Here is a 13,459-nt window from a genome sequence, read left to right on the forward strand (position 1 = left end):
CTTGAACAACCAACATTGTTCATTCCTCACGCTTCCGGTTAACAAGTTCGTTATATTGCAGATTATTTGACATCGCTTTCATCAACTCGATCTGGCTTCAGCCCACTTGATTGATGATATATGCCATCACAGAATATATAACATTCGCTAGGGACCAGCGATTCCACCGTCCAATGCAATTCTAAGCTGTCTGTTTAGAAGCGGAATAACTCGAACATAATAATCAGAAGAAAAAATCTTAATTTTGTCCAGATAAAAGAGAAAATTTTTCCACGCTTCGATATCAGTCTGGAGAAATGAAGATCGCTGCCATATAGCTTGACGTACACGAATAATCCAACAGTTGCCTTTATTATCTTGGCGAAGATACCTCGAGTTCTCTACGCCCTAAAAAGAAACAAATGAACTACAAACGTCAAAGTGACAGCTCGGCCTCAAGGAGGAGCTTTTCTTAAATGGGCTCACGCCAACACTCGCAAGATTTCTTTTCAGCAGCACAGTTCGTAATGAAGCAATTCGACAGCTACGTCAGCGCTCGTAAATAATGAGCGCGAATAGATCTTCTAGATTACTTCGGATATGTCTTTTATATTGGGTTCATGTTCTTATAGAGTTCATGTTTCTATAGGGTTCATTTTCCTAGATGGGGTTCATGTTTCTATGGATTCATTTTCATATATGGGGTTCATGTTTCTATTGGGTTCATGTTTCAATAGGGTTCATATTCCTATAGTGTTCATGTTTCTATAGTTCCGGCCTGTTCATGTTCCGGCCTAGATATTGTTGTCGTTTAGAAGATGGATTTATAGGATTTGCAGGATCCAGAATCTCGAACATGGTGTTACAATTCACGCGTCCTTGGGCAGCATTTACAACTATTAACAACTGAGATGCATCGTATCTAGGATTTAAAATCATGCATTGGTCTATCTGTTATGTGCGTCTCTCAAGATTACCTATAGTTTATTTACACGGTCTGTGTTTTGACTATAATATATATCAGGAATTGTATTACAATAAGAATCAATATGTAATACTTAATAGTTCTCTCAAATATTTAACCCATGTTTGCATCATCGAACTAATTTTCTGAAATTACATCTCCGCAATATTAATGTCAAAATCAGGGGCAGCATGACCCATGTATCACTCTATGTTGAACGTATTCCCACTAATTTCTCTGAGTATACACGTGGGACTGGAGCAGCTACGTGGCGCTGCAGTTAGCATATAAAGCGCTCTATAGAAACATTAGCTCCGCCGCTGTAGTAGCGCCCAGGGAGGCGTCATAAGCGCTAAATCTTGATTTTCTCTCACTGTATAGCCTATTCATTGCCCTCCGCGCCCACAGCCTAAGCCTACACAACTGAAATGTGAACTCCCGGGTACTGTATTTTTGGCGCGAGCCATGATATGAGGCCGCTTGCACTGTGAGGGCTGGTAAAAGGAAAATCAGATTCTATAAGAGACTGATATTTAGAATTTAGAGTACCCAGAAATTCTCAAGAGAGACAATGCAATTTTGAAATCGAGCATAAATATAGGTCGTATAGGTAATGGGATTTAAGTATTAATATCTCAATAAAAAACTTGAACTATTTTAACAGGTTGAGAAAACCGTCTAAACTCCTTCACTTAGCAGGCTTACATGACAATTTTGTACGTAAAAATGAGGTTATCGAGGTTGAATTCAGCTGAATACGTTTTGAGTTGACGAATAGCAAACACCGGTAATCCTTCACTTCGGATTTCAATGATGTACGAAACATGAAGTTGCTGCAAGAATACAGCGAGCCCTGAGGAAGAAAACGCAAGGATGGTCTCAAAAGACCGGGCATCGATCAGCAGGAGCCTGAACAGAAGATTAATTCTGACTATACATACAGTCACGCGAGCAGCAGGCCGTGGCGAGGAGGCTTCAAGTATGGACATAGCATCCTGACTTCCACGTCTCATCGAAGCAAAAGAATAGCATTCAGCAAGGGAAATATTGAAAAACGTTTATTACAAGTTAATTTCGTTTAAACAACATCAACTACTTCTGGTTAACAAGAAAACCGTGCCTGTTATTTCAGCGGCATGTGCCAGGTGGAATCCCATTGTCTTCATCACCTCAACTATTACCAAAGAGTGGTATCACTAGAGCACTCTATCCTAGCCAAAGAATAGCATGTCGCTCCCTTCTATGTTCCATTATAGGAAAAGAGAAATGTTATTTTTTTATCATTTAACACATAATTCATAGTTTGGTTTGGAAATCGAAATTATTTTACAGTCAGGCAACACAGAAAACGTGAAATTTCCCTATCTCGTGTTAACCATTTTACGAGTTATATAATAATAATAACAGACGATTTCATACACGTTGATCGGCAAGAAGGCTCTGAATTACTAATATTTAGACTGCCTCCACTGAGAGAAGGTTTAGCCCGCTATAAATGGCGTGCCGAAACCCAACTTGCAATATAATGCGGTAATTATAACAGGTTATGCAAGGCAGCAGTTATAACCGGTTGATGGATAAGCCTTTGATCAGTGATGCCATAAGAAGAACTGGTAATCGGAGGTCATTTTCGTATGAAGAACTGGCAGACCAAGAGACCAAACGGTCTGGGATCATTTTATGAGGAGACAGAGATGGACTGGCAGACCAAGAGATCTGGGGTCATTTTTGTGTGCATGCCGAGTGTAGACTGCAGACCAAGTGGTCTGGGATCATTTTATGAGGAGACAGAGACGGACTGGCAGACCAAGAGATCTGGGGTCATTTTTGTGGGCATGCCGTGTGTAGACTTCAGACCAAGTGGTCTGGGATCATTTTATGAGGAGACAGAGACGGACTGGCAGACCAAGAGATCTGGGGTCATTTTTGTGTGCATGCCGTGTGTAGACTGCAGACCAAGTGGTCTGCGATTATTTTATGAGGAGATAAAGATGGACTGGCAGACCAAGTGGTCCGGTGGTAATTTTCGTGTGCAGGCAGCTTGTGGACTGGAAGACCAAGTGGTCTGGGATCGTTTTCATGAGCAAGCCGCATGAAGACTGGCAGACCAAGAGGTCTGGGGTCATTTTCGTGCACAGGCCGCGTGTGGACTGGCCGGCTGGCCCTCCATGTGCCTCGAGGCGAGCCAAGTCTGGCGCTGTAATCTGTGCCCTGATGCTTGCACGCACGCGATGCGCCGTGCGCACGGCAGCCGCACGCATGGCCTCTGGGACCTCGGCCTCTGCGCATGCCGCCTCATGCCACGGGTCATGCTCATGCTCATCACTCGGCTGCTATTGCTATACTGAATGCGTCATGCTCATCACTCGGCTGCTATTGCTATACTGAATGCGTCATGCTCATCACTCCGCTGCTATTGCTATACTGAATGCGTCATGCTCATCACTCGGCTGCTATTACAGTAATAAATGCATCATATTCATGCGCACGGTGTTCATGCGACGTCACAGCACAGCATATCATGCGCGGTGTTCATTTGCCTCATACATACAACAGCTCAGAACTCATGTCATTTCTTTCAGCTTATTTAAAAAAAATATCAAGTATCCATCATCAAGTATCAGCTTACCAGTGCATCAGTGTAGTGTATTATCTTACGATACAATAAAATGTCAGTTAACGAGAAACATTGAATATTCGCGAGTCATTAAAACAAACACAATAAATCACGAATGCCGAACAGCACTGTAAGTCTGCAGTGATTAACAATCACGACGCAAGTACAGACTCTCAACGAATGATCAGAAATTGACGTGCAATCTAAGTAAGAAAATTTTAAAATATCCAGCTCTATAATAAGCGTCGATTACGATTTATATTTGCTAACAGTTGCAAAATCTTAGGAAGTTGCGCGCGACCAGGAATAAGGTGCAGGTCAGGCTGGTCATGAGGAATGATAAGGCAGGTCAAGCTGGTCATGAGGAATGATAAGGCAGGTCAGGCTGGTCATGAGGAATGATAAGGCAGGTCAGGCTGGTCATGAGGAATGATAAGGCAGGTNCCCTCACATGAGCCGTGCAGCCCTCACATGAGCCGTGCAGCCCTCACATGAGCCGTGCAGCCCTCACATGAGCCGTGCAGCCCTCACATGAGCCGTGCAGCCCTCACATGAGCCGTGCAGCCCTCACACTGTCTCTTATACACATCTAGATGTGTATAAGAGAGTGACACAGCACACAGCGCGCAGTGACAGCACACCGCGTGCAGTGACACAGCACACAGCGTGCAGTGACACAGCACACAGCACGGCGCTCATTATTAGATCAAACGAGACAGGAATAACCTCAGCTTTGTCATAAATTTTACGTGGTATAAAAGTGGTCGATGTTTGGCCGATTTTCGACGGTCGCGAACGGGGCAGTAATTCTTATCTGGACGTCCATTACTGCTATTGCTGAGCCGCGGTTGTATGAGAAAAGTGATATTTCTTAACGATCGGGCATTCACATTTGATTTTCTCGCTGGTGATTGAACACTGCGTTCGTTTTACCTCACAACGACCGTACACTTATATTTGGTTGTGATAATTAGCAGTTCAGTTAATGGTAAACAGCAATAGACAGGTGATTTTTGCTAGCCTAATAAGCATAAATATTTAGGATACATTTCAGTATCTGAAAGAAGCCACGTCAGGGAAACAAAATCTTGCACACCGTGGATCAGATGAAAAAAATATCTCATGCTATAGCATGCCTACGACGTTAATAATTTAAATAATTAGATAAATAATTAGACTTACCTTTGGGTGAGCACGTCGTGGGAATGCCAGTTTTGGGTCAATCTGGGGAAGAGGAAAATCATTAATTAGATTTTGAGCAGCACCCATATGAGATAGCAATGAATTATTATATAATTTAGGGACCATGGATATTAGGTAGTATTAAATTGCAATAAATTATGATAGGGTCTCGGCCGGTAGATGCAAAGGCATTATTGAAAAATATGATAAAGGTAGGATAAATCAAATCCTTGCAGGCACAAAGGCAACCATACTAACACACACACTACACAAGTTACACAAGGAGGGCACGCTACACAATTTACACAAGAGGTATTTCCTAACAGTGATACAGCAAAGCCAAGCGTCACGGGGCCGTAGGCCCTACGGGCATAAAAGCCCAGGCAATTAGTGGCGTTTATGGGGGGCGGCGCCCTGGGGCCATCAATTTGTATCAGTCACCCCTGCTCTCGTGACGGCCGCAGAAAACGGTAATAAGAAGTCAATTGCGGCCACCCCTTGGGGAGCATTACCGATGCTGTAATTATGACCTGGTGCAATGTTGCTGATGAATTAATTATTGCAATATGACCTGGTGCAGTGTTGCTGATGCAGTAATTGTAGCAATATAATTTGATGCAGTATATGACTGCACTAGTTATAGCAATAAAAACCTTATATATTATAAGGCAACATTAATTATGGCAATATGACCTGATGCGTCATGGAGTAACATTAATTTTAGGTTTATGACCTGATGCATTATGGATCAATTTTGCTCTGCCATATTTATAGCTTCAGTAGGTAATATTACCCCCGAGGATTGGGTGCAATAAACAAAAAAAAGGATTTTTATTTTCAAAATTTAATGGATGGCTCAATTATTTGATTTGATATAACATAATGACGCCACACACGCTAATGTGCATCACTTCAAAAAAAATTCAATAGTGCATATTGTGATATCATATTCACGGTCATATTCATCATATCAATCTCATATTCATTCTCGGCATAAGGCAGAAAAGATCGTAGCATTCAATCATCGAACATCTACGTAAAATTACACCGTAAAATGAGGTTATCAATATGCACTCAAAACACACCAATTTTCTTAAACCAAAAAATACTTCAATAATATAGGCCTATTATTTACACTGTAAAAAAATTCTGTAGCAGGACTAAACTTTACAGTTTCATAGACATGCTCCAGCGACACAACGTTAATCTGTCGTAGAAGTCAATCCTAAAAATAATTTCATAGAATATTATCCATAATGAAGACAAAGTCCTGAATACATACAAAAAGTGTGTCGTTATGACCCACCTTCTTGCCGTCAAGTTCGTGCGTGGGCAGCGTAAGCACTTTATCCACGCCAGCCCTCACATGAGCGGCTCATCGATTCTCAGGCTCAGGTCGCCGATCGACAGGTGCTATTCGAGGCGCCTTGTGCTCTCCTCAGATCTCAAGATAAGAGCATTGATCCGCGCGCTCGCTTGTCATTTAAAACTGCTCTAAAATCCATAGATATCACCGCAAAATGATTCCAAATAAAACGGGATTCCATAACTGCTCTTTAATCTAGTAAAATTCAAGTAACATGAATTCAACTAAAAAGGAAATTTGAAACTGTTCTTAAATCCCTTCAAATAATAGCAACATGAATTGAAATAAGCGCTTCGCGTTTAAGAATTTTACCACAAAACTTTCTGCGTGGAATTCAAAATATTGAGATGAATTGTTAGAATTAACAAAATTCAAGCATCTTTGAAAAATAAAAGGGAACAGCGGCTTTTTTCAGAATTTGAAGAACCAAAAATTCAATTCTTAAAACACACGGAAGTGCGGCCAATATACTAAAGACTGTATGCTGCTTACTGTCTATCATTTGCCATAAGACCTTGTAAGAACAACATCTCAGAAAATATATAAAATATTGCTAAAATTTTCATGGAATAAACAACACTAGATGTAAAAAAATATCAGACGAAATAGAAAGTAGATGGAAAGCGGTGAGCTCGTTAGCCAGCCTGAGGTAGGAGCTGGGAGCCGAGAGGCTGTTGACACAGGAGGCCTATCGCGGCCGAGCCTATGGCAGTTTCGGGACCACAACGCAACGTTGTTCCCTGCAGGATACTTGTTCCGAGGACGTCAGGAGCAATGGGATAAAGGAACAACAAACAGCCTGATGGTCCTCCACACTCAAAGAAATGAGTGAGACCATATCCAAATCGCAATGCACTTGTAGCTATTGTGTTTGTAATCCCGACCTATTTTTGCCCGATCAGAGGCGAATTTTTGGGAGGCTTGCTATAATTCGTACGCAGGGCAGCGAACGGTCGGCAAATGAACGATTTTAATCGACAGTTACTGCGTTCTGCGTAGTATTTACGCACTTTTTAATTTATTTGCCAGTAAAAATAAGAAACTGGAGATTATTGCTTAATCTCATGAGATTTTTCTAGCTCCATTGAGGAGCATTTCTACAGTTCAGTTGCAGCGCGCTATGTTCGGTTACGGTTCTAATCCGTAGAGCATAGAAGATGACAGACATACTACGACCTAAGAAATGCAAACGACTTCAACCCAAATGATCCCATTTACTTAACTGCAAAAAAAAAAGATGTATCTACGCTTAAAAACGAACCCTAATTCTGTAGCCATGATTAAGAATGAACCCAATTACCTAAACTGTATGCTGTTTACCACCGCGAAACCTATTTGTTAGCTCCGCTGAAGACCGAACCCTATTTCCTAAACTACACCGAAGACTGAACCCTATATCCAAAGCTACACAAAAGACCAAACCCTATTTTCTAAACTACGCAGAAGAACGAATCATATTTCCTAGCTCCGCTGAAGAACGAACCCTATTTCTCCAAAGACACTGAAAAGCGAACAATTATTCCTAAGCCACACGAAGAATGATGCCTGTATCCTAAGCTACACTAGGGAACAAACCCTATTGCCTAAGCTACACCGAAAAACGAATCCTATTTCCCAAGCTACACTAGGGAACACACCCTATTGCCTAAGCTTTTCCTAAGCTACACTAGAGAACACACCCTATTTCTTAAGCTACACCGAAAAACGAATCCTATTTCCTAAGCTACATCGAAGAATGATGCCTGTATCCTAAGCTACACTAGGGAACACACCCTATTTCCTAAGCTACATCGAAGAATGATGCCTGTATCCTAAGCTACACTAGGGAACACACCCTATTTCCTAAGCTACACCGAAAAACGAATCCTATTTCCTNTGATACGCTGAGGGAAATACGATGATACGCTGAGGGAAATACTGATGCGCTGAGGGAAATACGCTGATACGCTGAGGGAAATACGCTGATGCGCTGAAAGAAATACGCTGATACGCTGAGGGAAATACGCTGATACGCTGAAAGAAATACTGATACGCTGACGGAAATACGCTGACACGTTCAGGGAAATACGCTGAAAGAAATATGTTGAAAGAAATACGCTGTTGCACTGAGGGAAATACGCTGAAAGAAATATGTTGAAAGAAATACGCTGTTGCACTGAGGGAAATACGCTGAAAGAAACACGTTGATGCGCCGCAGACGTCGGGGACCTCGAGACGCGCCAGCGAAGCACTTAACGCACCCAACGCACCTTATCAATTGCGTAATGGCCAGAAAAACATGTAAATATCAGCACCTCATCAGTAAATATCAGCACCTCATCGAATACTATTATGTAGAGAATTTTTTGGAATAAAGTTTGTTATTCCAGTCACACAAGAGTATTAAGAATTTCCGACGAGATTTATTCGTAGTACTATTATTACATTAGAATGGCTTTCAATAGGTAAATATCAAATTTTAATCATTTCAAAAGATTCTAATTGCAGCTCGAAGGATATATTACAGCCTCAAACAAGGATTGATCACCAATCAATAATTATTGATCACCAATCAATAATTATTGTGCACTGACATGGACATTATTCATCACTTCTCACCATACTTGCTGAATAAAAACTCATTTCTCATTAAAACCTTTAGTACAAAACGCTGACGCTATCAAACATTCCTACTAATAGCCATCGAGATCAAACAATTCATTAACAGCCCCTGCCTTACAAATAACTTACGAATTTTTTATTATTTTATTGTTTTTTTTTTTACTATTTGTAGGCTCGATTTCTGTAATGCATCGCAAACAAATCCCGGGTGTGCGGCACTCAGAAAAATGAATGAGTCATATTACCCAAATAATGACATACATATTTCCCTATTTACGCCCAGTAAGCGAGCGGACGCAGCACTGATGCGGCCTTTTTTTGCCGAGCTGTACAGAGCACAGGATGACGAACAAAAATTCTAAAATTGCATCACGATTTAGACAATGATACTCAAATTTTTCTGAGATAGGGCGGAGGTCAGCAAGATTGAATATTTAGTGAATATCTTCTGATGTGTAGTTAGTGGCTGGCGTCGTCTAAACTAGATAGAAAAATTGCTGGTCCGTCTATAAATTTAGTGGTATTTCAGCATTAGTAAGAATCTACTGAATTTTTTTCATTGAATTTTAATATTATTTAAACATTATCGAGAACCTCCACATCAATTCTATTGAGTAAAACAATAGTGGACTGAAAATTTATCAGTATCGAAATGGTGTGTAAACACAAGCCATTGTGGTCAGGTGCAATCGAACTTTCCTGATACAGAAAATGCCGTTAAAATCTAAGCCTGGGACAAAATCCATTAAAACCGTTCAGCAGCCAACAACGCTCGTTATCACACGGAATAATTAAAAGAAATTAAGTGCAAAAAATTGACAGCGCGAGAGTAAAAAATTCAAAAGCCTGGAAGTAAGAAATTTAAAAGCATAAGAGTAAAAAATTTGAAAGCACGAGAGTAAAAAGAGTGAAACAGTAAAGTAAAAAACTTCAGAGAAGAACATTGAGGAACGTGGATAGCAGAATAGCAAAAATCTTGAAATCAATTATAGTTAAAAATTGTGTTAAAATTTTAAGGAAATTTGCGGATATCACAAGCTAAATGAGGTGGTGTTTGACTTAGAAAAATTCAAACCAGCGAAACAATCAACAATAAAAATAACCTTAAAGATGAGTGGACAATCCAGTTAAGGAATATATCCTTGAGTAATCTTTGCAACTTTTTTGTGCGAATTGTCGGGCAGAGACTGTGCAAATTGTGTACAATTGCAGAGATTGTAAAAATGATGTATAATGCAGAAATTGTGAAGATTGTGGTGCAAAAACGTGTGGATTTGAGAGAAAACTCTAAAAACGCAGCCGATGGCTATAAACAATGGTAATATTGAAATATTATAGGATAATGAGGATAGAATATGTCTTCAAGAAACGCAGCAAACAATTCCCACATTTCTCCATGAAAACCAACCAAGGTAGTTTGTAAGTTGCAACATTACTATGTAAAAAGTGACCAATGATGCTATGGTGCTTCGTGCCAAAAGGCTTCTTAAGGTACAATAGTACGTACAGTGACGTACGCTACAATAGTACGTGAACTACTAGAGAGACGGTTGCTATATATACGTACATACAATAGTAAGTTATTAAACAGGATGGCGTACGCTACAATAGTAGGTGACCTACTAGTGAGACGGTTGCAATATTTACAACAGTAAATTATTAAACGGTGCGACGCAAGCTACAACAGTAGGTTAACTAACAGTTCGATGTACATCACAAAAGTACGTTGAGCATGACGCAAGCTGCTGATGCTGACGCACGAACCAAATTCTACAGTCCTGATAGCCATCGACTTAGGTGACATTTAATCAATTAGGCATAGTTTGTCAGGCATCTCAATTATGAGCGAGCTATGCTGTCCATTCTGACATTATTTGCATGGCATTTTGTGGCTGTGACCCTAATTTCAAAGCAGAAGCAAGCGTCGCATCACTTTGATTAAAAAGAAACACTGTGCAAAAGGGACTTTTAAGCAAACATTGGCCATAGAAACCTTTTCGTGACGTTCAAATAAGGAGAAAAATTGGAGGTGTTTCTTGCCGTTGTGTCCAATGGGTGACAGAACATCGATCGGTGAGAGTTGGTGGGTGGCTGTTCTACGTCATGAAAATGTTTCACAGTAGCACTTCTTTTAGGAGTTTGGTGCACGTTTATCCATAGTAGCTTTCAATGAAATGAGCGATCTTACGTAGAGCTTGATTACCACTTTACGCCTAACTCAAACACTTTTATTCATTCAAAAAAATTATAAGAAGATGAAAACAATAGAATCTATAATAAGATGTTGCACGCATCAAAATATGTAATAAGAATTATATTATTGATAAACTATAAGAATGAGGTGAAATTCCACAATGCGAGAGCACTCAACCAGCAAATGAACAGTACCACCACTCCTCCATACGGGCGTTTGTTCGGCTCACAAAAATTATGCTAAGGGACTTGCATGGAGCCATGTTGATTTTCAACACCTCGGTAATGACGCCAAGTAATTACGCAGTCCTCGATAGCAAGGCAAACAAAACAGGCTCCAAGTGACGTAAAACTTTCGTGTAAAATCCAAAAAGGGAGCCAAGTTTGGATGAGGGATCCAGACATCGCGCCGCTGCCGGCCTCCGAAATAAGCGCTCATTAGCGCTGCTGGTATTAACTCACGCGTAAAATTCCTCGGGTGTTGATTCTGGTCTAAATTAATTGAGCCTCAAAATGTGAGTATAAGAGAAACATGGCGATTCGGAAGCTCGGACGGGTGATGGATTGTACAGACGTCGATGAAGCACAGTGGTTTTGCGGCGTTGTTTCTGCTGTGGTCAGGCCAACTGCCTCTTCGATTTTAGATTAGAGTGCAATGCTGTCACGGACATTCTCAAGGTCGGTTTTTCTAGAAGTACTTTAAGGAATAAAACTAACTTCCATAGCAACATTATCCCGTCCATAGCGACACACATAACGTTAAGATGATATAATTGTAGATTTGTTTACTGTGTGCTATGATTATTATCATTTCTTCCACGTCAGCATCGTTACAATGCTGTTCTAACCAAATAGAGCAAAAAAAATATCCAAAAATTTAGTACCGACAAGAAAAACGTACGCAGAGCAAAAATTCAGTATTAACTTCAAAAAATTACGCGGAGTAAAAACAATAAATAAAGATCAAACACAAAAAAAATCAATAATGATTTAAATAAACGTACACAAAACAACAACAACCAAAATTTCAACATCGACCTGAAAAAACTTACTCAGAAGAACAATAAACAAAGTTTCAACACCGACCTGAAGAAGCGTACTCGGTCCATATGCAGCGTAAGCGTTGCCGTTCAAAAGAAGCCTCAAACGCGTGGCCGGCCGAACGCTGCCCGTTAGTTTCAATTAAACAGAGAGCTGAGCAGCGGCCGTCAGCTCAAGCTGCTGTGCCCATAAATTCCGCGATTAGTGCAACGCCTTTTCGAAATTTCTCTGAATTTTCAGTTAAAAAATTAGGGGTTGAAAAAGAAACAATAAAAAAGGAACGCCCGGTGAAAAAGTAGCGCCCAGAAGAAACTCCAGGAGGTGCAGTCCTTGGGTAGCCTAGATAAATCTTACGAAGAACCGGCGAGCAATGAATCTTGTCAGGACGGCTACCAAGAAATATTCCAGGGCCCAGAAAAGCTATGGCGGCGCCACAAAGAGACACAAATTACGGAGCTTTTGAAGCATGGCGAGCTCTTCCGCACAAACATTTCTGGACTTGGTAATTCTCGCCTTTAGTGTTTCATGTTCCCCGCTAAGATTTGAATTAACATATCACTCAGGCCCCATGAAAAATGATGAAACTTGCATTTGCAGATGCCCGCTTGCATTTGCTCGGCAAGAGCATATCCATTTTCCCGAACTTAGGTACTTATTCCGAATAATAGATAAATTTAAATGTAATTTCATTTCAGTGAAACATGGAAGTTCTACTGCCGAACTAAGCGACTCATACGAGCCCATAAAGAATCTCAACCATAAAACAACCCAACAACACCGAACTGAAGTTCGATTCTGTCTCAAATTGTAAATCAAGATTAGTAGTCCGAGAGCAAACTAGCGAGCAGGAGACAGACCTAACGACACTTGCACGGCAATTATTCATGCCAAGATAATTTAATGGCCCGTACGAAGAGCCCGGCCGTTAGCTCGAGCGAATCTCTAGCGAAAAGTCTCATCAACGAAGTAGGCTCCTAGAAAGTGCTAAAAAAAAGTCCCATATTCAAAGTAGACTTTAACAACGTGATAGAAAAAAGTCTCGTATTCAAAGTAAACTCTTAGAATGCGTTAGAAAAAGTTCATATGTACAAAGTAGGTTCTCAGAAAGAACTAAGAGAGAAATCTCTTGCACAAAGTAGACTCTCATAGAGTGCGTGTACTATCAGCTCCACGTCAGCGCGGCGACCAATTAACTTCAACCGACGATAAATACGCGGCAACAGCGATAACGTTAGTACGTCGTTTTTCTGTTGCGTTCAAAGACTATAATAATCGCACGTGAACGTCGGTGCACGGTGCGTGTCAGAGCCGTATAATAAGTAACATGGACGCAGATATTTCATATTAATTCACTTGATTACAAGGTGTACTTGCGAAAACTATCAATGAGGCATGAAGCAACATTTCCGTATTTTGGTTTGAATTTTGTTCAAGCTGATTGAACTATCAAACTTTTTTCATAGAATAATTCCTATTATGATGAATGACTATGGCGCAACCGCAACCGTGCAGGTTG

The 13,459-nt window shown here is 40.6% G+C and overlaps 1 protein-coding gene across 1 annotated transcript in view; it reads right to left on the reverse strand.

The window, feature by feature from the left end:
* Nucleotides 1-4,742: 4,742 nt before the first annotated feature.
* LOC108678348 (RNA-binding protein Musashi homolog Rbp6) overlaps nt 4,743-13,459 on the reverse strand; it is a gene marked incomplete at its 3' end in the record, with an annotated part of 89,627 nt that continues 80,910 nt past the window's right edge. Inside the window, 2 exon segments of the mRNA XM_018166730.2 lie at nt 4,743-4,784; nt 6,049-6,099. Coding sequence (XP_018022219.1) covers nt 4,743-4,784; nt 6,049-6,099 — 93 coding nt within the window.

This window comes from Hyalella azteca, unplaced genomic scaffold, assembly GCF_000764305.2.
Source record: "Hyalella azteca isolate HAZT.00-mixed unplaced genomic scaffold, Hazt_2.0.2 contig14064, whole genome shotgun sequence".
NCBI lineage: Eukaryota > Metazoa > Arthropoda > Malacostraca > Amphipoda > Hyalellidae > Hyalella > Hyalella azteca.